The 24,581-nt window shown below is 35.3% G+C and overlaps 3 protein-coding genes, 1 long non-coding RNA gene and 1 pseudogene across 6 annotated transcripts in view; 1 reads left to right on the forward strand and 4 right to left on the reverse strand.

Moving 5' to 3' along the window:
- Positions 1-549: 549 nt before the first annotated feature.
- LOC127937173 (CMRF35-like molecule 1) lies at positions 550-17,112 on the reverse strand. Of its 3 annotated transcripts, XM_052534263.1 has the most exons (9): positions 16,730-17,112; positions 16,236-16,547; positions 15,296-15,340; positions 2,674-2,949; positions 2,494-2,521; positions 2,163-2,332; positions 1,906-1,946; positions 1,320-1,400; positions 550-1,210 (listed from the first exon to the last, which is right to left on the reverse strand). In XM_052534263.1, exons 1-9 carry the CDS (start codon positions 16,797-16,799, stop codon positions 1,154-1,156), a joined length of 1,080 nt encoding a protein of 359 aa, XP_052390223.1. In that variant the 5' UTR covers positions 16,800-17,112; the 3' UTR covers positions 550-1,153. The 3 variants fall into 3 exon arrangements, with proteins under 3 accessions (XP_052390223.1, XP_052390225.1, XP_052390224.1); XM_052534265.1 differs by lacking the exons at positions 15,296-15,340; positions 16,236-16,547; positions 16,730-17,112 and adding exons at positions 3,089-3,406; positions 3,990-4,132 and having other exon boundaries at positions 2,680-2,994; XM_052534264.1 differs by lacking the exons at positions 15,296-15,340; positions 16,236-16,547; positions 16,730-17,112 and adding exons at positions 3,089-3,406; positions 3,990-4,132 and having other exon boundaries at positions 2,674-2,994.
- Positions 8,939-11,445, reverse strand: LOC127937141 (serine/threonine-protein kinase pim-2). Its single transcript, XM_052534262.1, has 8 exons — positions 11,011-11,445; positions 10,608-10,664; positions 10,402-10,496; positions 10,233-10,283; positions 9,725-10,103; positions 9,443-9,619; positions 9,242-9,330; positions 8,939-9,101 (listed from the first exon to the last, which is right to left on the reverse strand). Exons 1-8 carry the CDS (start codon positions 11,309-11,311, stop codon positions 9,090-9,092), a joined length of 1,161 nt encoding a protein of 386 aa, XP_052390222.1. The 5' UTR covers positions 11,312-11,445; the 3' UTR covers positions 8,939-9,089.
- Positions 12,095-24,581, reverse strand: part of LOC127936618 (CMRF35-like molecule 1) — a 127,798-nt gene continuing 115,311 nt past the window's right edge. Inside the window, exons 7-13 of the mRNA XM_052534210.1 lie at positions 14,592-14,650; positions 14,319-14,349; positions 14,151-14,228; positions 13,919-14,019; positions 13,508-13,556; positions 13,346-13,409; positions 12,095-13,257 (exon numbers count right to left, since the gene is read on the reverse strand). Coding sequence (XP_052390170.1) covers positions 13,183-13,257; positions 13,346-13,409; positions 13,508-13,556; positions 13,919-14,019; positions 14,151-14,228; positions 14,319-14,349; positions 14,592-14,650 — 457 coding nt within the window. The 3' untranslated portion in view covers positions 12,095-13,182. The remainder of the gene's footprint in view (positions 13,258-13,345; positions 13,410-13,507; positions 13,557-13,918; positions 14,020-14,150; positions 14,229-14,318; positions 14,350-14,591; positions 14,651-24,581) is intronic.
- Positions 17,280-24,581, reverse strand: part of LOC127937157 (CMRF35-like molecule 1) — a 91,912-nt pseudogene continuing 84,610 nt past the window's right edge.
- Positions 20,149-22,970, forward strand: LOC127937277 (uncharacterized). Its single transcript, XR_008148366.1, has 3 exons — positions 20,149-20,760; positions 21,439-21,533; positions 22,454-22,970. It is a non-coding gene; the product is annotated as an uncharacterized LOC127937277 (long non-coding RNA).

Raw genomic sequence — 24,581 nt, forward strand, 5'->3', positions numbered from 1 at the left:
CTCCCCACGGTTCAGGACCCATAATTCCCATGACCTGGTAGAGCTGGCATTTAGTCCTCACCATAGTGCTTGGCACGCACTCCCCTCAGCATCGCGGCGTGAGAATACTTTTCCTAATAGCGACCCCTAGAGGACGCAGTCCGATGTTCCCTTGAAAGGGAATGTCTCAGGTTACTTAACCATGGTTCCCTGAGAAGGGAACGACACACTGTGTCCTCTCGATGTCTTGCCATGATTCAGACGAAAGCTTCATGTGAAGAATTGAAACAAAGATTATTGTTGTGTTTAGAAACATGCTTCAGACACCAGTCACACTGAAGATGTCCCCAATAGCGACCGCTAGAGAGCACAGTGTCTCGTTCACTTCTCAGGGAAACATGGATAAATACGTAACGTTTTCATTCATTGTTATTTCAGTTTTAATTTGAGTTACTTTAGTACATTTAGTACATTAATTTTAGTTAACTAATAACCCTAAAATGTCATATCATTAACTATCTCTTTATATGTATATATAGGGATAGATAAATGGCATACAATTACACTGAATGAGAGCCATATAGATTTTTTTTAATGTAATAACATTTATAATACATTCACTGGAAAAGTCATTAAATATTTTCTAAACTACAAATGACAGTTTTACAACTAAATCTTACACAATCAACAATAATAATGCTAAGGTATTAAGTAGCTCAAAACACAAAACAGAACAGTTATTTATGCAACAACAAATACTAAGTAATTAGATTTAAAATGAGCATATTTTTTCAGGTTTCTCTGAAGTGGTCTAACTAATCATTGACCTAAAAGCTGACCTGAACTCATTGTGTCATTCTGTCATGTGGCAAAGATGTTTCAGTTTTGCTTCTCACATTGACTAAGAATAAAAGTAGAACAGCAGAAGAACTTTTACCACTTAACAAAAAATAGGTGACACTTTTAAAGATGTGGCAAAAATCTTAATAGCAAAATAATAATCTGGTGAACCTCGTGCAACACTTTAAACACTAAAATGTGTTCTGGAGGTTCCTCTTTTTCTGTCTCGTGGCGTCCTTTGCGGCTTTAAAAGAAACTGCATGATGTAAAACAGACGAAGATGACATTACTGCAGATTGTAATATTCAGAATTTCAATGGCCAGAGATAATGTGTTATTGGTGAAGGTTCAGAGTGCTGTAGATCACTTCAAATTGTTCAGGAGAGTGGCTCTGAAAAAAAGAAAGAATGAGATGAATTTCATGAGACCACCACTCGAGTATAAATGGATTGCATTAAGTCTTGCATTAAGAAATATGTTTTTTTTTGTGCATTACTTACAATTGAAACCTGGTTTGGTTCATGTTTGTTTGCTTTCTTGAAGACCACAGTGTCATACGTGACAGCCTTTTGACCTTCTGCCTGTGAAAGCGAGAAAACACAACTTCAATAACATTATTTAGATGGAATGAGTCTTAAGTAACATTGCACAGGCCAGTTAACACCAAGAATGATAGCTATATTAACGTTCACACTCCAATGCACAATAACGGTCTGTTTATTGTAAGTGTGCGCCTGCAGTTAAGGATTGCCAGGTTTGTGGGGGAAAATCCCCCCAACTGATAATCAAAACTAGCCCAATCAAGTTTTCTATTTTCCTATGTTTTCCCTTCTGTTGGGGTCCCTTTCATTGAATTCACATTTGAGATGGCTTTAACCTGCAGACTAAAAAACAACCAGTGCCAACAGCTTAAAATTACCACAATTCCACACTAAAACCACAGACTTGGCAAAACTTGGCTGTCGATGTGTTTTTATCCTTTTAGTCAATGCTTGGTTGTCTTTGTAGTTGTGGTGTGAACTTCTTTTGTCTTGGTGAGAACGGGTCTTTAGTCAGACATGGCCATTTTAAGGCCTAGACACATACCACTGAACAGATGTCTGGTCCTCGTTTGGTCAAAGCCCCATCTTAAAACAGGAAGAAATGTATTATAAAACCACAAGAAACCTAAAAAGTTCCCCTTTTCAAAATAAAATACAAATCAGAGGGGAAAAAAAGTGATATTCATGGGATTTTTCACCAATGAAATGTGACATTGGTGCGATAAATCTTGTGAAATTGTATTTTGAGGCTTTTAGCAGCAAAATGGTGCATTAATTAAATATATACGTGTAAGAACTGACTGTGTTTTTGTACAAGCCTCCAGATTACTAAAACCAGCATCAGTAATAGAAGTAGCGGCACAGCAGTATAGAGGAGGAGAAAAATCCAGTCCATCTGGTCAGACGGGTCGTTAGGGGAGCACTTGCTGTCCTCCGAATCTTTGCTTGCTGTTTGGTTTTTGCATGTAGAGCTGTTATTAAAAATTAAATATATGAATGGGTTAAAAATGTGAATATTATAGTAATTAAGTTGCTTTTTAATCAGGTTAATATTTTTACCTTTAACTAAATATGAGATTATGTTGACTGATACTCCTGGCAATCTGACTTGATAAATTTAGGATTTACTTACGGAAATTGACCAGCATCATCACTTTCAGCTGAGATCAGAGGACAAAAAAAGCAAAAATAAATAAATAAAATATTTAAATTAATATTATAAATATAAAGAACACATTTCAAATATAAATAAAGGCATTAAGTCTAATGTAAATGAAAAGAAAAAAATATTTCAAAGTATAACTGGACTTACACATACTTTTACTTTCATTGTCTCTCTGAACAAGGAGGTGAACAGGAACCTGCAGATCTCCTACAGAACAGTAGTACCAGCCAAAATCAGTGAGTCTCAGTCCAGTCATCAGCACAGTGAAGGATCTTCTCCCATCATCACTGATCTGGACTGATGAATTCTGGGATGTGTTAGTCCTCCCCACTGTGTAACAGCTCTGATCTTTATATCTGCACCACTGTTTGACTTCATTCTTGTATCCAGAACTGTAGAAACACTGAACACTGATATCACCACCTTCATGTCCAGATACACTGCTGTTCACCACAGACACATCAGGAGCTGAACGCAGACAGCAAAAATATTCTATATTAAACAAAACAATGTGGTAGAAATTTGACAAATAATGTTAATGCACCACAAACAATGTATTTACCTTTTTTAACAGTTACATACAAATATTTTCTGTCATCTGGTTCTGCATGATTTCCGATAATAGCACACCAATAATATTTAGAGTCTGAGGATTTCAGATTGTTGAGTTTCACAGTAAAAATACTGTCTGCTGGATAATCTGTTATTGTCCATTTCCTTATAGCATTTGTACTTGCTGTAATTTTGCAATAATTCCAAAAATAACCTTCACACCAGTATTTTGTGTTTTGTTTATACTGATTGTCATACAGACAGGGGATTGTAATGCTTCCTCCTTCTCTTACAGTTACATGATCCAATGTCTTCATGCTCAAAGTTCCTGCAACACACACACACACACACACACACACACACACACACACACACTCATCACCACCAAAATTTGGGTTCCAAATAAAAAATAACATTTTGTAAATATATATTTAAAAAGTTATGATATAATTGATAATATTTATAATAGTTATGATATATATGATAATATTTGTTGTATATTAACATAAAAAGATTCTGATCTTCAGTAAGACAGACTGAAACACTAACAAATAAACACATAAATTAATAAAGGTTTATGTATCAAGTATTCTCTGAATTATTAATTTTTTTTTTACATTTTTCCCATATGTCCAAAAAACAGTGTTGCAATTTTGTGGTTACTGAAAAATTTGTAAAAGCTGTTGAAAGGTCCTTGTGCTATGTGAAACTGAATTTTCTCTGTATTGACGTCTTACACAGCTGGATATAAACTGAACCACACTCTAAACAGTTCTATTTATGGACCCTGTTGTGTTCTTAGGATGTAAAACTAACAAAATATACAAAGTTACAACAGCGGAAAAACAGGGTAGTTTATAAAAACTGTAAAACCATTTTTTTCAGGGTAGAATGTATTTTCTGTGTCTTACCTGCGGTGTAAAGTAAAACACCAAAGAGAATCAGAGGACGAGCCATGTGACGGTCTGAATGAGTACAAGACAGAACCTGAAATGAACATTTCACTTCCTGCCAGATAAAAAAAGGCAGTTCCTGTTACAGTATTTACTGAAGTAAAAAAACTGAAGTTAGCAGAGACCTAACAGACAAATTCTGTGCACACAGTCTGCTAGATCATATCCTTATTGCAGTAATGGTCTGACACAAGAGCATTTGTGTAAATGTGCACAAGAATATACCAGATATCAAACATGTTCAAAACAATGGCATGACCCGTCATTCATAATAAAAAGGGACATTAAATATATATATATAGGTGCATGTCAATAAATTAGAATGTTGTGGAGAAGTTCATTTCAGTAATTCAACTCAAGTTGTGAAACTCTTGTATTAAATTAATTCAATGCACACAGACTGAAGTAGTTTAAGTATTTAGTTATTTTAATTGTGATGATTTTGACTTACATGTAACAAAAACACAGTCAATCTCAACAAATTAGAATACTCCATTAGACCGATTAAAAAAAAAAAACACTTAGTAAATTGTTGGTCTTCTTGAAAGTACAATATGTTCATTTACTGTACATGTACTCAATCCTTTGTAGGGGCTTCTTTTGCTTTAATTACTGCCTCAGTTCAGCGTGGCATGGAGGTGGTCCGTTTGTGGCACTGCTGAGGTGGTCTGGAAGCCCAGGTTTCTTTGACAGTGGCCTTCAGCTCATTTGCATTTTTTGGTTTTGCTTCTCATTTTCTTCTTGACAATAGCTCATAGATTCTCTCTGGGGTTCAGGTCTGGTGAGTTTGCTGGCCAGTCAACACAGCAACACCATGGTCATTTAACCAACTTTTGGAGCTTTTGGCAGTGTGGGTAGGTGCCAAATCCTGCTGGAAAATGAAATCAGCATCTTCAAAAAGCTGGACAGCAGAAGGAAGCAAGAAGTGCTACTAAATTTCTTGGTTAACAGATGCAATGACTTTGTTTTTTTTTTTGTTTTTTTAAAAACACACATTGGACCAACACCAGCAGATGACATTGCACCCCGAATCATCAGAGACTGTGTAAACTTAACACTGGACTTCAAGCAACTTGGGCTATGAGCTTCTCCGCCCTTCCTCCAGACTCTAGGACCTTGGTTTCCAAAGGAAATACAAAACTTGCAACAGTCCACTTCGTCCTCTCCTTCGCCCTGGTAAAGACGCCCGTGACATTGTCTGTGGTTCAGCAAAGTCACGTCTTGATGCCTTGACCCCAGCCTCAGTCCATTCCTTGTGAAGTCCACTCAAATTCTTGAATTGATTTTGCTTGACAGTCCTCATGAGGCTGCGGTTCTCTCAGTTGGTTGTGTATCTTTTTCTTCCACACTTTTTCCATCCACTCAACTTTCTGTTAACATGCTTGGATACAGCACTCTGTGAACAGCCAGCTTCTTTGGCAATGGATGTTTGTGGTTTACCCTCCTTGTGAAGGATGTCAATGATTGTCTTCTGGACAAATGTCAGATCAGCAGTCTTCCCCATGATTGTGTAGCCTAGTGAACCAAACTGAGAGACCATTTTGAAGGCTCAGGAAACCTTTGCAGGTGTTTTGAGTTGATTAGCTGATTGGCATGTCACCATATTTTAATTTCTTGAGTGGATTGGTGGGTTTTTGTTAAATATGTGCCAACAGCATCACAATTAAAAGAACCAAAGACTTAAACTACTTCAGTCTGTGTGCATTGAATTTATTTAATACATGAGTTTCAAAAATTGAGTTGAATAAATGAAGTAAGTGAACTTTTCCAAGACATTCTAATTTACTGAGATGCACCTGTATCTACTGTAGGTTTGTTTGATGTGAATATGAACTGGACAGAACAGAACATATACAGAAGTTTAGAGATACATATTAAAATAATTCAGTGAGTCCAAATATGATGACGTGTGTTAGTATTAACTGGCCATGTACAGTTTATCTGATCATGTACATGGTTTTGCAAAAGTCTAATGACAAAAATGGTTGTTTTCTCTATTTTTCTATGGCAGTAGTTTTTTCTCTAGGAGTATTTTCAAACACCTAGATCAGGACTACTCAGTTAATTAGGCTAATGTTTGTATTAATGGAGTGCTGCATGGCTCAGTATCAAGACCTCTGTTTTTTACATACTTAATTTGCCTTTTAGGGAAATCAGTCAGGTTTAAAAAAGAATTAATATTCAGTAATATTCAATATTCATCAATTAAACTGCAGTGAAACTATTGGAAACTGAATCAATATTGAATTGACTTAAACTGAATAATGACACTTGTCCTTTTTAGAGCTGCTTATAGCAGAAATGAATTTTAATAAAAAGAGCTGTTTATACTGTAGCTGAAATTAATTTAATATTTGACAAATTGTGCAGCACTGAACCAAATTATGCTGAAATACTGTTTCTTTTAACTAGTCAGGGTTATAAAGGGTGTATGTATTTGTTCTGGCATTAAACACACTTCCCAGTGGGCACCTTGATGTCTATTTGACATCAATTGCCCACTGGGTTAAAGGGTAGCTTTTCATACTGAAGGACACTGAAATTTGGGACCCATCAAAATAAATATTTCTATGCTTAAGAAAAGCCAAAATACATATAACACAAGAGATTGGGTCTTTGAACTCTCAAAGGAGAATGGAAAGAAATAAAAATTCAAAAGAACAAAGGGAAGCATTTTCTCCCACTTTGCCTTTTCATGCTTCTGTTCTTCAGAAACACACAATCCAACTCTCTTAATAATGCTACCCTCATGCTTTCATCAGCACAAGCAGACAAAATATTTTCACACCCTCCTCCTGAATCTGAGGATTTTTATAGTTTCTAATTAACCTGAAACACCTGCCTCCACTAAGTAGCTCAACCCACATCATTTGCCCATTACAGGACTGTAATATCCAAAAAAATCACCAAAAGAGGGAGACAGAGACTCTGCAGAAGCTGAATTCTGCTGAAATCTACCAGATGTGGGGATAGGCTCATAAGACTTTTGAGTGTGACCCATAATGACTAATCTTGCGAATACAATGTATAATATTCACTAAACATGGTAGACATGCACAACAACAAGACATTCTGAAAACAACAACAACAACAACAACAAAACTGCTGCTCAGGGAGCGTTGATCTCTAGGTGAACATATTACAATTGTGTAACGTATAGTTTTTAAATATCTCAGCTCATTTCATTAAATGAAATCATTTTGAATTGTTAAAGATGGCAGAAGATATTCGGCCTGAGCACAGGGCCATAGCAGATACAAAAGAGATAGAAATGACTTTTACAGGAGCCACAAAGGAACAGTGCAATATAAATTTATTATAAATACATTTTCTCCTCCTCAAAACTCCTTAAACTTTTATAGAAATTTTTACAATATTTATTATGTTTTATAAATTTTCTTACAATCTTTAAAGGAACACTCCACCGTTTTTTGAAATAGGGCTTATTCACATTATTTCCTACATTTAGATAGGTGGGCAAATGCATTTTTGTGTCAGTGCATGCATTGTTTTAGTTTGACTGGGTCGGCGTTAGCTTAGCTTAGCACAATGAATGGAATCCTTTGTTGCCAGCTAGCATGGCCTGAGTAAAAGTGATCAAAAAAATAAAAAAAACCCACCTAATTACTTCTTGTGGACTGCGTATTCACAACGAGTACAAATAGCGATCCAGATTAACACTAGGCGATTTCCTAGGCAGATATTGACTTGGGACTATATTATGGGGAAGCACAGGCGAAGCACTGCTGCTTAGGCGAAGCACTGCTACTTCGGCGCAGAGATATCACGCAACACATGAAATCCCACGACTTCCGTCAACATACCGGCGTGAATAATAGCTGCCTGGCTATTTCCTTACAGTACACGAATGGCGATGAACATGGCTGATTTTGAGAGAGACGAAGAGGGTGACTTCTCAGACAGTCAAGAACCAGAACCATACCTATTTGAACCAGAGTTTACAGAAGACGAGCTGCGTGCTTTGGAAATAGAACGACAGTAGGAGACTGCGGTCAAGCTAGCCGCACTTCAGAAAAACACCGTCAAGCCAGCCGCGAGTGAAATTTATATGCGCGTGTATTAGTTGCGATCGCTCAACAGCCTGAGGACGTGAGGATGAGAGCCAACATGAACTGGTGGTGTGAATGTGGGGGAATATGCCAATCTATGCCGACGGAAATAGAGTGTCTGTGCTGTAGAGAGTGGGACATGTTTTTGCCATTGATGACCAGGCTCAACACGTCAGATCAAGATGAGCGTGCCCGAAGTTGTGTCACATCTACAGAGGATTTCCCGGCGCTGATCCATTCTGCAGTACTCGATTTTTTTTTCCGGTGTGACAAAGTGAACTGGAAAAAACGCCCCACGCCGAATGGACCAAATGGACAGCTGTCCACAGAGTAAGTGATTATTTTAATCATGACGCATGTATAGATCGACCCATATTATACCTGTATTCACATAGAGTTGATGTTTTCATGTGTTGCGTGATATCTCTGCGCCGAAGTAGCAGTGCTTCGCCTGTGCTTCCCCATAATATAGTCCCAAGTCAATATCTGCCTAGGAAATCGCCTAGTGTTAATCTGGATCGCTATTTGTACTCGTTGTGAATACGCAGGCCACAAGAAGTAATTAGGTGGGGTTTTTTTTATTTTTTTGATCACTTTTACTCAGGCCATGCTAGCTGGCAACAAAGGATTCCATTCATTGTGCTAAGCTAAGCTAACGCCGACCCAGTCAAACTAAAACAATGCATGCACTGACACAAAAATGCATTTGCCCACCTATCTAAATGTAGGAAATAATGTGAATAAGCCCTATTTCAAAAAACGGTGGAGTGTTCCTTTAAATAACATGCAAACAAATAGCTTACATTTCTATAACATTACATTTCTTATGAACTTTCTTACAATAGTCTTAATTTTTTATAGATTTTTTTTTTCTTATTGAATATAATATCTTATAGGTTTTCTTATTGTGCACATATAAAAATAATGATTTGTTGTAAAATTGTCAATAAGGTTGTGACAGGAGTTGTCTTCTGATGTTCTTGTGGTCTTACTCCAGGACCTGAAACAAATGATAAATCAGCATTATTTGTCTAAACACATTACGTGTTTTTTTTTCATTGTTTAGTTTATGGTGACTCTATGATAAAACCAACAATGAAAAACAAAACAAAACAAAAAAGCTAATCTTAGGCTCAGTACCTTAAACCAGTCATGGAGACGCATCTTCTCCAGATTGAGTCTCTGCTGTGGCTCAGGCTCCAGACAAGCGCAAATCATCTGGCAGCATTCTGTGCAAAAAGATGAGAGAGATGTTTGATTATTTCTTGATTACTTTCTAAAATACTTTTGTGTGATTTAGAACACAAATTGTCCTCCTTTGTTCTTTGATGAAAATCTCACCTCTTGACAGCTCAGGTCTGGTCCAGTTTTTCTCACTGATCAAGTGCAGGTCGAGGTCTGTGGGATAATATCCGCCCACCATTTTAAACAGTAGGACCCCCAATGACCACACCGTCATCGGTTTTGCATGGTACCTGCCCTTCACATTGACCTCTGGTGGACAGTATGCTCTTGTGCCTGGAGGAAAGAGATGTTGTCTGTTATTTAATGCACTTTCACAACATGTTGACTATATACAGGATGCATTGCAGAGTTGATTACACAAGATGTTCAAACACACACCACAAAATAATTCGTAGGCAAATTTCTTCATAAGCGCAGCACACTTGAAATCAATCAATTTAACTTCCATGGTGTCCCGGTTCAGCAGCAGGTTCTCCAGTTTGATGTCCCGATGGAAGACACCGCGCTTGCTGCAAACGATAGCAGCATCAATCACCTGTTGCATGACTTGTCGTGCCATTGCTTCATCGAGGCTTCCTCCGTGGAGCTTGATGAAGCTAGACAGGTCCATGCAAGGTGAAGGCCGCTCCATGACCATGATGTAATGGTCTGTGTCGTCCTGCCAGTCCAGCAGTTTAATGACTTGAGGAACGTTGGGGCCAGTATTGGCCATGAGCATCAGGCCAATTTCCATCGGGAGGCTTTCAGGATGACCAGGCTAAAAGAAAGAAAATGACACTGAGATGGCTTTCCATATAATGACTTACAGTCCAAAAATCAAAACAGTTTGTCTGATCAAAACTCATTTGTAATCTGTGATTACCATGAATTTATTATAATTACCCACCACTCTGATATATGGCATATTCGGTCCCTTCACTGAAAACTTCACAGCCACCTAATCAACAAAACAAAATGTAACAATTAGCATGTGCACAGAGGCCATATCACTCCAGCCATGAGTCCTGAACAGAAAAGCAAAGTTTTACAAGTAAAAAATAAATAAATAAGAAGACCTCAAGTCCATCCTTGCAGCGACTCCCCTGGCACACAAAGCCAAATCGTCCTTGACCCAGCTTCTCACCGATTTTATAACGCCTACGAATGTCACCTATTAAAAGAAACAATTTTATGTAATATAAAATACTATTTTATTTAATTATTATATTATTATATAATTTACAACAACATTTTGCAATTCTCATAGGTTCATTATTCTTACCCGGATCCAGCACATCCTGCTCCAGCTGTTCCTCAGCAGCAGGCCAGACTTCGGAAGCTGGAGCAATTATATGAATAAAATCAAATAAATGAGCATAAAAATTTGGGTGGTCCTTGATTTAGGTTTAAGATTTAAGTTTTTTTTACTTCATATGTTAAATGAAACTTTTTTAATAATCAACGTAAATGGATTTGTTAAAATTCTAACATATTGACAGGTTTGGTAATGACACTTTATAAAGTTATTATCACATGCTCTGATCAAAAATATTTTACATTTTCATATATGATATTTAAACTGTTACTCTAATGACAGCATTGTTGTAACAGTGTTTTTGACGATTTTTTTATAATCAAACATTAATTGAACAATACTTCATCCGAACATCTTTATCTGATTGTACCATCGGTAAATCTCCCACATGATCCCGGTTCCCGGTAGTTCTTCTCAGCCTGGGCCAGGTCGTATTTTGCATTTCCTCGGCGAAACAAGCGGAGAGCGGGCCACTTCCAGAAACTCTTCTTCCTCTTTTTCGCCTCTCTCCCTACATCAATCTCAGCGGCAGAAGCCCCAACAGGAACCTCATCGTGCGGATGAGTCTGATGGTTCTCCGCCGTGTTGGAGGTGTATTTGAGTAACACACAGGGCTCGTGCCCAGACTCCTTATCAATCGCTGTTTGTGGTCGTAAACTTGAATTTCCCATTATAAAAGCGTTTGAGACTCGATAATAATGGGATAGTCCTACTCCTAAACTTCAATCTACAAAATAAGCGATTTTCACGCCTTTAAATAGTCAACACGTTCTAAATAGAATTGTGACGTAACAAAGGCGCAAGAATGCAAAAAAAAAAAAAAAAAAAAAAAAGTAAGAATTCTGTCTATGGTTGATATTAATTATATTTGACTGTATAGTGTACTTTAGTATATAGGCTGGACTGCTTAAAGTTTTTGGCACATTAAAGCGATAAAGAAACATGTTGCAGGGCGAGCTGCGGTTAAACATCCCATACACTTATAAATGGACATTAAAAATGAATGAATTCAGAGTTAAATGAGAACGAATATAACAGGACTCTAAAGTAGTTTTTCCAAAAATGTCTGTAATTCTTAATGTAATCAATCGACTAAAGAAGTGGGGTGATATCTATTATTATTATTTATTAATTTTTTTTTTACCTGCATTCACTCAGGGGTGTCTCGCATCAAAGCGTCATATGATGACCTCCTCTCCTAGGTTCACGAAACGGTCTTACATAAAATGCGTTGCTTTTCTTTTGTAAGTAATCTTAAAGATTCCTAAATGCATCTACTTTCAGAAGGCCAAATAAAGTGATTTTGCTTTCACCTAGATACCCACAGCATCTCCTGACATGGCTACTTCAACACTAACTCTGGTTACTGAAACCATGCCTTCTTTCTTTGCGTGAACATTTGGGCAGCATTACATAAATATTTCCACATAGTGACATAGAGATGTCGAGGCGTGTTTGAAGAAGATCTCTTTGGATTTGAGACTTTATTCTTTGCACCTTTACAGATATTCTTCATGCACCAAGAGCTTGTAACAATCCAAAGAGAAAGGAAAAAAATAGATTGCATCATATGACGCCTTTAAAAAGTGACATTGACAATACCACAATTCTTGGACATGTTTAGAGATCATAAAAGCTGGACTAATTGTGTGTTTTGAAAATATATATTCTTTTAATTTTTTGTAAAAATGTATTGAAATGCACAAAAATGATGTCGCTCTTGCATTGGGGGTTAAAATTCACCAGCAGGTGGCGCCACAAACAAATTGTGGATAACATTAAGAAAACAATACAAACTATATAAACAATTTCATGCATTGGCTTTTTACAATGCACAATTACAATGAATAATTGTTTTAAATTTTAATTACAAAAATAAAATAATTAAAATGACAACTAACAAAAATATAAATTAACTGTATGTAAGCCTAAACGTTAGGCTATGTGGCACTAATTTGGATTTAAAAAAGGAATACAAGTGTTGATTGGTCATGAATTAATTTTTGGAATATACCTGTAATATGCAGATGTGCTTAAAAAATGTACTTCATAACTACATACTGTAAGGCTTGAATTATTTTGTTTTCACAGTATTGGCAACTAGCTTACAGTATATTTTTAAAAAAGAACACTGTCACACTTACATCTATAGGTACATATGTTAAGCACCAACACTTCACACTGTTTAAATCTGAAACTGTAAAGTAGATTTACTATTAATTAACCATGATTGACTTTCATTTTTTCATAACTTCATTTAGAGGGAGCAGAAGTAGCACCTCTTGTTAAGAACTCACAGCCTTGGGTATATTTTCACAGAGCTGTAGATCACTTCAGCTTCTGAGTTCACTGATGAAGAAAGCTGTGAATGAACAAGATCAGCATTGAGAATCTCATTTCTGCATCACAGCAACCGTTGGTGTGACATTTTAGTGTTACATGGAACACAGAAATGCCAAATTTTTTTTAATTCACAGCCACACCCCAGCCGACACTGCTGAGATCACACATCACTTTTACAAAAACTCTCAAAGGAGAACATTCAGAGGAGAAACTGCTTTACAAAAGGTAATTCCAGAACTGTAAACACTGAACTAACATCCACTGAGAAAGAAGACTGTGAATAAACACAACGGACAATCATTCATTTGCAATCAACACCACAGTAAATGTCTACATAGTCACACCATGGACTGATGACTTACATTAGCATTTGCCGGACTGTTGGATGTCATCTGGTTTTCACAGGGCATCCGGACAAAAACACAAACATAGATTTGGATGGTACCGTTAGCTAATGAGTTCTGGATGACTGTGTTCTTTTCCAAAGACTTCTGAATTGTCAATATGTTCATTCTAAAATACTTACTGTATTTCTGGTGCTGTTAAAATGTTCTTCTCCAATTTGACTTCTCTCTGTCCGAGTGAGAAATGAAGATTAGATCTCATAATATTTTAAAAGTACATTCTTTAGAACCTTCAAAATTCCACAAAAGGTTCTTTATAGCGAAAAGGAAAAAAAAGGAAAAAATGGCATTTAAACATGACAGGGGTTTATGAATAGCCAAATGTACTGTATTTGTATCACAAAGCTAAACTTTATCTGAAAACCTGATTTCCTGCTGTGCATAACTGCTAGTTTGATGTCTCTAGTCACTTTATAGTCTCTTTCTTCTCCCATACTGTAATTAAACACAAATCTGTATATTTTTTATAAGTAGCAATACATGAAGCACTATAATGCATTTTCAGTCATCTAGGTATATAAGAAAACTCACCTGGTTTCTTTCTCAGTCTCCAGGTTACCATGGCAACAAGAGTTACAAACAGTAAGAGCACAAGCATCACTGGAAGAAACATCACCAGAATCACATCATGCCTGTAAGTGACAGAAACATTTCTGTTTATCACAAAAAAAACTTTTAATGCAAAGTAAATTAATCTTGTAAAGCTTTGTTTTAATTTAGAGATACAGTTTCAAGCAACTGCAGATTGAAATGCTTTAAATACTTGTTTTTCTCATCCGTGCTGTGTATTTCACTATTAACAGTCTTTGTGGCTGATGTTTGAGCTGGATGGGTTTCAGCTCTGCAATTAAAAATAACATGGTGACATGAAACAGTTTGGTTATACAGTTATTAGGAACGACTGAAAAATGTTCACACTGTTCACACTTACACATCTGTCACAGGTCTTGAAGCTGTCATAGCTGCCAGACAAAAACAGAAATGGAGAAACTAGTTTCTTAGTTAGAACCTCATTTTATTTTTAATGTAAGAAGCTGTTTGTTACACTAGCACATTTACGAGCAAAGAAAAAAAAAACTTTAGTGATCAAGTTTCGTATGTAAAAGTTCTTACTCAAAATTTTAACTCATAATGTACATTTATTATGTCAGACTTTTGAATCTTACAGAAATATTTCTAATAATTCTGTTTAGCTGTTCCATACTGTTTATTATTTTATTCATACTTGTAGGATTCATGTTGGTTGTTGGGTGAGTTGTGTGCCTGCAAAACAATGTAAAAATAAATAAATAATAATAATAGATAAAATATTACTACTAATATTAATAATAACTATAATATAATATAATATAATATAATATAATATAATATGTGTATAAATGTTTGGAACTACATAATGGAGCTAAATTATTTTAGCTAAAATAAATAAATAAAATATATAGACATTAATATAGAACAAATATTTGGATGTGATTGATTTTTTAAATGGTGAAGAATGTTTACACGTACATGTCTGTTTTAGAGTGAGATGGTGTAGCTACAGGATCAGTTGTAAATGTTTTAAAGAAGAGAAAGACATGAGGTTAGTTTTAGTGCATTGAGAGAGACATAATTTTTAATGGCTGAATTGGTTTGGGATCTTACTTCTTTTGAATTCAGTGTTTGTGAGGTGAACAGGAGCCTGCAGATCTCCAGCAGAACAGTAGTACCAGCCAGAATCAGTGAGTCTCAGTCCAGTCATCAGCACAGTGAAGGATATTCTCCCATCATCACTGATCTGGACTGATGAATTCTGGGATGTGTTAGTCCTCCCCACTGTGTAACAGCTCTGATCTTTATATCTGCACCACTGTTTGAGTTTATTCTAATATCCTAACGTGTAGAAACACTGAACACTGATATCACCACCTTCATGTCCAGATACATTGCTGCTCACCACAAACACATCAGGGTCTGAAAACCATCAAAAGACAAAAAGATATTTTTTTTTTTTGTAAATTAGCTTATTATTGTTTACGAAAAGCAAATATGTAAGTCTTCTTGTTATAATAAAGTGTTAACTATTCAAAAACAGTTCTGTTTTAAAATAATTCTCAAATCGAACAATATGACTAAAAATGTACATTCTTATGCAGATCATTGCAGTCTACTAAATGATTCTAGCGGCTAAAGTCTAAATAGCATTATACTCTTACTATTTCCTTTTGCCAGTATGCAATCCTGACATCAAGCAGCATCTCCTACACTGCTACTGCAAAAGTCCTACTTTATTCTACAATCAGTGATCAGATTTATCCAAACCATAACAAACTGAGGCAGTGCATCACAGTTTTTCTCAGTCGCTTCAGTACATCTCTTCTTGAATCATCCTTAACATTTGCAAACCACTAAGGGCATTTCTCATACTATTCTTATAAACATCACCACACAATAGATTACCAAAAAAAAAAAAAAAAAAGTTGCTCAAAACCTTCAGTTCATCTCTCAAAAGTAAGAGATGGACTGGAGAAACCAATAGTCTCTCACAAACAATATTCATTGGTGTAGTGGTATAAACTCAAGTAGATGTATGTATGTTTTATTTATTTATTATTATTATTAGTTTGCATTTATTACTGTAAGTGTACTGGTGCTTACTTTAACAAACTAAACTTGTACTGTATAATGTGCACCACTGTTTTTAATTAGTCACTGCTGTGTCATGTCAGTGACATTTTAGTTTTCTTTATGTTTACAATAATAAATCTCTATCACACATAACCTGACAACACCCTTTTACATTACTTATAATATTACTTATATCTACATTATTATATTTCAGTAAAATGGATAAATGTGATATTCTTACTTGATTGTACCGTCAGATACAAATAATAACCGTTGTCTATTTCGCCACCAATCTCTACAGCACACCAGTAATATCCAGAGTCTGAGGGGTTCAGATTCTCCCATTGCACTGTAAAAATACTCTGGGCTGGATAATCAGTAAGGGAATATTTTCCTGTATTATTTGCATATGCCAATATACTGCAAGAGATCCACTGTGACCCCTGACACCAGTATTTTCGGTTTTCTTTATGTGTATCATCATAGAGACATGGAATAATGCCAGGTGCTCCAGATATCACTGCAATATTCATGCTCTGAATTCCAGCTCCATCTGTAGACAAGATTCAGTGTAGGAAAAAATGTAAACATCCATAAACTGCACATTATGGAAAAGTTGCAATAGTAAACAATTACTAGCTTAAGGAATTCAAGTTAAATAATTTTAACAATAGAAGTTAAAAATATCATACAATAGTTTTAGAATTCTAATACGACAGTATTATAATTGTTTACCTGTGATGTGCAGTAAAATCCCAGAGAGAATCAGAGAGTAAATCATGTCTACAGCAGAGTGCATGTTCATGAGAGGAGCTGGTCACTTCTTGCAGTGTCTCTGCTTCTTCCTGTTTCAGAGGAAGAGCAGAAATATCGCCTTAAACCACATAAACATTAGCAAGTGAGAAAAGTAGCTATTTTGCAGTTAGACACTTCACACTTAATCGTTTTAGCCCCTTTCTTACTGAACTGACAAACACTGACAAAATGTTACATTGTAGAAGCGTGAAAATTATCAACACACAAACTGTTGTGTGTAACTGGTTGCTTAACTTTCAGATTTTATCTTGTGTTCAATCATTTTTCCATTTGAGGTAAGGAGTTAATGGGGGTCGGTATAAAATAAGTTTAAACATGCAAGCACGACTAACTGATGATCATACAAAATCTAAACTGTCCATGTTTTTAAATCTGTTACATCTCAAAAGATTTTGAAACAATTCATAGCAGAGAAATATGGAAACACTAAATCATAGTCTGAGTTTAAAAATGGAGGAGTCAAATTATTATTATCACACACAACTGCAATACTTTTTATTGTGCTTGTTTGTAATAATGCAAATAGCAGAGAAAATAACATTGTACAATTAAACAAAAAAATATTTTTACTGTGAAGTAATTAAACAGATTCGATAATGCAAAATACAAAACTATGTAGTGCTAAAAGACAATGACAGTTCTCTCATGTTGATTTTGTTGCTTTTCATCAGAAGGTGTGTTCCTGAGTTCTTCTCAAAGTTGAAGTCAGTGTGGATCCACAGTGCTGTATATTATGTTGTATATTGCGTCACCTGCTGGAGGCTTCACCGCTTCACTCCCAGGAACAAAATCAATAGTACTGTAGTAGATTATGTCCTTGTTGGGATCCTGTGGAGGAAGGGATCGTAATTAAACATGATAAAGTATTTTACTCAAGGTGTCATATTTTTTAATCATTATTTTAGCTTGAACATACATCTTCTTTTTGTTTGAACCTGTCCTGGCCAGGATGTTTCTAAATTGCCTAAAATATCAGGGTTTGGTCTTTGTTTTCCTATTGTTTGCATACTTGCTTGCATACTTGATTCATAAGTAGTTTGACCAATAGTGCACAGACATTGTACATTATCAACCAATCGTGGGGCATGTGAGAAGCCAGGATCTATAGAGAGCCATCAAAGCAAAGCAAATAAGAAAAAAAGCCAAAACCTGGACTTTTTAAGCAATTTAGAAATCCTGAGCAGGATATGCCTGACAAAAAGAGGATTTATGGTCACCGTAAAATAGTAATATTAAGACCAGGTGTATACTTACATTTGGGTTTCCATCATTTATAGTGCTGTACATCACAGGATCTTCTGCTTTAGAGTTGATCTGCATTTCATACAAACACACACAAAACAATTAAACAACAGTTACATCAAGAAACCAAAATCCTCTAAGAGAGTAGGCTACGTGTTCTGGAAATATGTGAGTGGAGCAAAGTATGCGAATAGTTATGCATGTCAGATATATATGAAATATGTTCATTAAATTCAATTAGCAAGGTTGTTGGTCATATCTTTGGATTTATATTTTTGATATGCTGCACAAATCAAATGGAAATTTCCTCCGTGTTGGATCAGTGTAAAAATGAACATCCAATTAGGAAAAATGCCTCTTAGTAGCTTGTTCTTTTAATAAATCATTCTTATGATCTCATCGGTTCCTATGAAGTGGATATAATAAACATATGACTCACTTACTGAATGACCTGTTCCTTGAATAAACCAGTGTAAAGATATAAAGCTATTTAGAAGGAAGGCTACACAAAAACAACAAAAGCATTTTCTTTTCTCATATTTGACATATTTGAAATTAGCATGAAAAAGTTTAGGAACAAAAAAAGCTTTGTTACCAAGAAGAGGGAGATAAAGATTCTTGTATTCTAAAATTAACTGAGAGGGTACATTATCTCAAAATACAGTCAATAGTTTTATCGATTCTAATTTGCTAAATAAATATACAACATAAAAAACCCTCAAAGTATTAGATCAAATTAGTGCATAATCATGTTTTTCTGTCTTCGATCACAATCAGTGCTGAGGTGTTGTGTAAAGGAGAATGGGTATTTCAATATTATGATATATAATTTATGTGCATTTCACTCCATGCTCCATGACCCTATATTATCATAATGAACATTTTCATAACTTGCTTCTTATAAAGGACTTACCACGTCAGTGGTTCTGCTGCTGGTTCTCCCTCTGATTTGGTGTATATCTTGCTCTTCATTTTAAAAAAGGGGAACAATAATATCAGCCATTAACTAAATATAGATATATAGAATCTGTGCTGTCAAAATAAATGTCAGAATATCAGGGATTGAAATAGAAATGTAGTGCAGCTGAAACTGACTATGTCTCCGTCTCCATCTCCAGATGAAAACACTGATCAGAATCAATGAGAGCAGAAGTACAGCTAAAGCTGGAAGCCACGCAGTCAGGAGTTCATTGCTGTGGGAAATAATGAAACATTTGTAAATATTTATATTCAAAGAATATACAATTATTTATTCATTTAACTCTAGAGCTTTTCATATTGCTTTAAATCCTGTTTTATTATGGTTATAGGCTAAACCCTGCTTTTACCCATAGGAGAAGTAAGTCTATGTTTCACTTTTAGAAGCGTGCAGCATGACAGAAAACAAGTGAGTTGGAGTTGAGATTTAATCGTACCTTTATCCATTCAAGAAAAACTTTATATTTGTTTATGTAGCCTAACCTACAGTGTAAAATGTCAGTTTATGAATAACCACAGTTAATTGTTAATCGGAAGTAAATTATGAACAGTGTGAAATGTGAAACAACATAACCAGGATTGAGTTCACTCAGCGTTTAGAATTACTCAGAAATAAATATTTCCAAGTTTGAAAAGCCGTCTGTCAAAGTAGTATTTCAGCTTAAAGGTTTTGGAATTAGATTAAGCCATAATAATTTTATTTTAAACAATAAACATGTACTTTTGAGTTGCTACTGTGTCTTCTTTTCCATTTTTATTATTCTTGAGAATTCCGGTTTCAATTCTGTAAAGACAAAAAAAAAAAAAAAAAAAAAAGAGGACAGAAGGATGATTTTCACCAGAGCAAAGAGGAAGTGACTGTTAGTCATGAAATATATAAAACAGAAACAAACAATTCCAAAAATATGATTATTAAAGGAAAGCCATTTACAGAGAACAGATTCATTACTTACACTGTGTGACTGACAGTGCCTGTGGACACAAGTAAAAAATAACAAAGTAAGTTTAGTAGAGTTGTATTTCATATGTGGCAGCAAACTATTTATGAATTATTAAAAAAGTACCTGGTTCTGCCTCAGTTACAGTAAGTTGAACAGGATCCAGTGCCTCTCCAGCAGAACCAACACAGTCTCACTCTCTACTCGTCAAATGTCTGACGCATGGTCAAGTGATCTGGCGTCACTTTTTTGACGCACTGGGTATACCTTTGGCGTTATTTTTCAACGTGCAGGTTAGTCCAATAGACTTCTATAGAACTCAGCAGCGTTTATATTTGACGTCTTGGTTCAGCACACCGCAACGACACTGAATAAATAAAAATAAATAATAGGCTACAAAAAAAATATATATATGACAGAGATCGTTTTTATCTGGCCCTCCAACTTGTTTTTGAGGTTTAAATATTCTCGCAATCTGATATTAAAGTGATCTCTGTGCCAAAGCTTAGCGCGTTCATCAGTGGTGAGTTTAACAACACTCAACTGCAGGTAAAACAGCACTCAGCGGTGAGTTTGACCAAAGCAACACTCAACTGCAGGGAAAACGGCATAAAAAGGTGAGTTTAACAACGCTCCAAGGCGCGTGCAAGTAAGCAGTTTAACCGTTTTCTTACACACCATTCTCGCTTATCGCTTATTCATAGTTCATCATCTCTATGAAATCACGTTCAAGAAGTCTCATTCAGCACACATCGCGATACTTGCCATCAGTTTCCATGTGCCACAGGGTCGGTGAGTAGATATAATTACGCTCTTTTAATGCCTGTTATAAAATGTATTCTGTCTTTATTAATCAGATTAGCGCCATATTGTTTACTCGCTGTATTATATCAGTCATCCGAGGCTGTCTTTGAGTTTCATTGCGTTTAACTAAATGAACACACCTGCTAACTAGTGTGATTAAACCCTGTCGGTCACGTGACGTGCCATAGACTTTTAATATATTCATTTCATGTCAAAGATGTAAATTTGTAGTAAAATCATGGTAACCACGGCATGTACAATAGCAACAAATTAAATTTGAAGTTAAAACCCAGGAACGGGACATTTACCATGTTTTTACCTCAGTAACTGTAGTTCTACTATGGTATATTAATAATCAATACAAAAATACAATAATCATCAAACTAACTATGGTTGTACAACTGTAATTGTCGTTTTTGATGTGCTTTTATATTACAGATATCACACATTTACTGTACCATGCTTTTGATACATTTTTATGTAAATCCAAAAAAAGTAAATAAATGAAAGGACACATTTTTCCCTTCCTGCAGTTCATTCATATCAGTTTATATTTTAAATATTTTGCTCACAAAACATTATTAAAATTCTGTTTATAATTCTATTTTATTCTACCCCTCCTCCTTTCTTATTTTTATTATTATGTATTTTTTTTTAGCTGAAAAGATGTAAAGGAAGCAGTCATCCCTGTGGTGTTTGTGGAGAGGTTTTCCTTCAGAAATGGAGAAGACTGAAAGCTGCGGAGGCAGACATTTGCAGCAGTAAGTCTGTGTTGGTTTTACATTTTTATCAAACTGCTGTTATAAATTGCACAGCATTTGTTGTTTCTTAAACTTTTGCACTGTCCAAATACCCACACTTGCCATCTTTGCACTTGACCAATCGATTATTTATGTGACGTATTTCCTAAAGTGTTCGAGTGAGCATGGTGACCACAAGTGTGTGTCGAACTTTTCATCACCTGATGACAGTGGTTCCCAATCCTGATCCTGGAGAACCCAGCACTGCACGGTTTTGGCGTCTCTCTTATCTGACAAACACACTTTTGAGGTCTTGGAGTCTTCACTGATGAGCTGATGAGTTGAATCAGGTGTGTTTGATCAGGGAGACATCTCAAATGTGCTGTGTTGGGCTTCTCCAGGACCAGGATTGGGAGCCACTGCCTTATGGGACACACTTAAGTGTTTACAGAGATTTTTTTTTTTTTTTTTTTTTTTGATTATTATTCAACTTTGCATTTTAAAATAAATTCTAATTCTCTTTTCATTAGTCCCTATTACAGAGGACAATTTAATTTTTGGGGCTTCTAATTAAGTGAAAAAAAAGCAGTTGCAAATGATGTACAAAATAAATATACTTTTCTGTACACCAAGAAAACATGCAACACTTTGTTTTACTACCAAATTATTCTCAGTATCTAATTATTATTATTATTATTATTAATAATAATATTTCACATACATTGGAAAGGTTTCCGTGAGCAGATCAATTACACTACTGATAACATTCCTTTAAGCATGTAATATATTTTTTTATAATTCATATGAATATAGCTTGCTATTATTGACTAGCTTTTAATAATAGATGCATTTAATATATAATTATACTGCATCTTTACAGAGGCTGGTTTTATGGTCTAAAAGTAGCATGTAATAATATTTCCTTCCTTTCTGTCTTTCAGGGTTGTTCGCAGATAATGATGTTCTTCTCGATCATGCACAAGGACTCACCTCTTTAACTCTTTATCTTCCCAACACACACAGAAATGCTCCCTTGATTAGTGTTTAGACTTTGCAGTGCAGTTTTGTTTTAGTTCTAAGCTTATAATGAATACATTGTGACCTTCCAGCAACCCATATATTGTATACAGAACCAGTGATCAAAACAATGGTTGAAAATAGTATTTTTATATTGATAAAGCATTGTGTTCTCTTTTTCAAGCTTCATACAGTAAACTTTACTTCTGGTGCTTTTATCATAAAAAAACAAACATCAGTTCTCATCAGGAGTTTTCGTAAAGGACGTATTCATGCACAGCCATCCCCTAGTTCCAGTCATGAAGTGAATGATGTTATTGTCAGTTTTATTTCTGCATTTTTATGTAGCAGGTGTTTGTTTTCCTGAACGTTATCTTTCTTCCATTGTTCGGACAATCAGTGTTTATTTGATGCTGTGCTGATGGAGGTTTATAGATGATATTGCACACATGCATGTCTTCATGGTCTTTATTTTCTGAGTTTGAAACAGTGTGTTGTATCACTTTTTGGTCAAATAAATTCTTCAGTGTTCTCTGAAAGACTATCTGTATTTACTTTTTTTTTTTAAATAAAAGTATTTGCAAAGAATTTTTATTCTTCATAGTGGCAAAAACAACTTATTGACAGAGGATGCAGTGCAGTTATATGGGCAATATGTCTTTGAATCAGTTTTTTTAACTCTGTTTTTATTGCTAGAGTTCAATTGGTAAAGAATGGCAAATCACAGAAAAACAAAAGTGAATAATTTTTATAGATTTAAAACAAAACATAACATGCAATTTAAATGTTACAAGCTAATCATTTGATTAGAAAATGCACCTGTCTTTGAAAAAAAAAAAAAAAGATTTAATGAGAGGAATCGGTTCGATAGAACTGCGAATGCTGGCCATGTGCTCATCAATATTGCTCAATTTTTGTCAAGCTGAAAACAATAATTAGCGCATTTGCATTATTGTTGGAGGAAGGTGTAGACGTTAATAAAACACAATCTAATAGGTAGCAAATGTTATTGATTGTTAACCAATCTATCCCTTCAGCCGAAAAACGAAAGACATCGGTCATAAATGGATAAGGAAGCGTGACGCCGCTGCTCAGCTTTGATATCATTGGCTGTCAATGTCCCTTGTCATCGCAGGGTTGTCTGTGGTTGGACTATCCTTTAACCCATACTAAACAGCGCATCGTGTTACAAAAGTACGTTTTGCTACTATTATCACATTAGTAATATATCAAGTCAACAATTAAGGGTTGCTATGTTGAGGAAAATTACATCTTTAGCGAGATCCTAACCCTAACCCTAATCATAACGTCGATGAACTACAAAAAACAGCCCCTAGTTTCGCCTTTCCATATATAGAACGACGGAGGCTTGTGGGTAATGTAGTTTAAATCGTTTTATTGACGAAATGAAATAAATAATATATTTAATGGAAAACTGGATATATGAATAGTTTCATTGTGTAAACCTCTATGATATAATTGAAAGACAGAGTGAAATTTGGTATTTTAGAGGGAGCAATATTTAAAATGGCTTTATGAAACATTTCCATTTATTTCTGAAAACTGTGCCCGACATTATTTTATCAGCATAGCATAAGTAAAAATTCTTCTGGTTTTCTCTTTGATTCATTAATTGGACTCTGATTTACAGCCATTTCAAATGTACAGTTTTTGGCTCTTCCGGGGGGTGCTACTGGGACCCTGGGGGTAGAAGGGCAGTAAAACCTACATGTATGTATTCTCCTCATAATGGACAACAAACTGAGCTGAGTCACATTTATATCTGACAGTTTTCACAGACTAACCTTTTCTTATTCTTATGTCATGAGCAGTAAAGCTTTTGACAGGACATGGTGAGGCCATCTGATGAAACATGGCAAAATTAGAAAGAAATGATTTAATAATAAAAATTATAGATTATTTATTTTATTTTTGAAGTTAACAGTAATAAATATAATGGATAAACCTGCAACAACATGCCATTATCTATTCCCCACTGTTAAGCAGTAATCAAGGACAATTTATACACATTGTGATACTTCACTATTCCAC

Source organism: Carassius gibelio, chromosome A2, assembly GCF_023724105.1.
Source record: "Carassius gibelio isolate Cgi1373 ecotype wild population from Czech Republic chromosome A2, carGib1.2-hapl.c, whole genome shotgun sequence".
In the NCBI taxonomy this organism is placed as follows: domain Eukaryota; kingdom Metazoa; phylum Chordata; class Actinopteri; order Cypriniformes; family Cyprinidae; genus Carassius; species Carassius gibelio.

Excerpts from the sequence above, each read along its gene's own strand:
- LOC127937141 (XM_052534262.1), bottom strand. The coding sequence starts at position 11,311 with ATGGGAAATTCAAGTTTACGACCACAAACAGCGATTGATAAGGAGTCT. Across the intron at positions 10,104-10,232 it reads ATATGCCATATATCAGAGTG|CCTGGTCATCCTGAAAGCCT; the intron begins GTGGGTAATTAT and ends TCTTTCTTTTAG. Across the intron at positions 9,620-9,724 it reads TGCCTACGAATTATTTTGTG|GCACAAGAGCATACTGTCCA; the intron begins GTGTGTGTTTGA and ends TCTTTCCTCCAG.
- LOC127937173 (XM_052534263.1), bottom strand. The coding sequence starts at position 16,799 with ATGAACATGCACTCTGCTGTAGACATGATTTACTCTCTGATTCTCTCT. Across the intron at positions 2,950-15,295 it reads CAATGTATCTGGACATGAAG|GTGGTGATATCAGTGTTCAG; the intron begins GTGGTGATATCA and ends CTGGACATGAAG. Across the intron at positions 1,401-1,905 it reads GACCAGACATCTGTTCAGTG|GCAGAAGGTCAAAAGGCTGT; the intron begins GTATGTGTCTAG and ends TCGCTTTCACAG.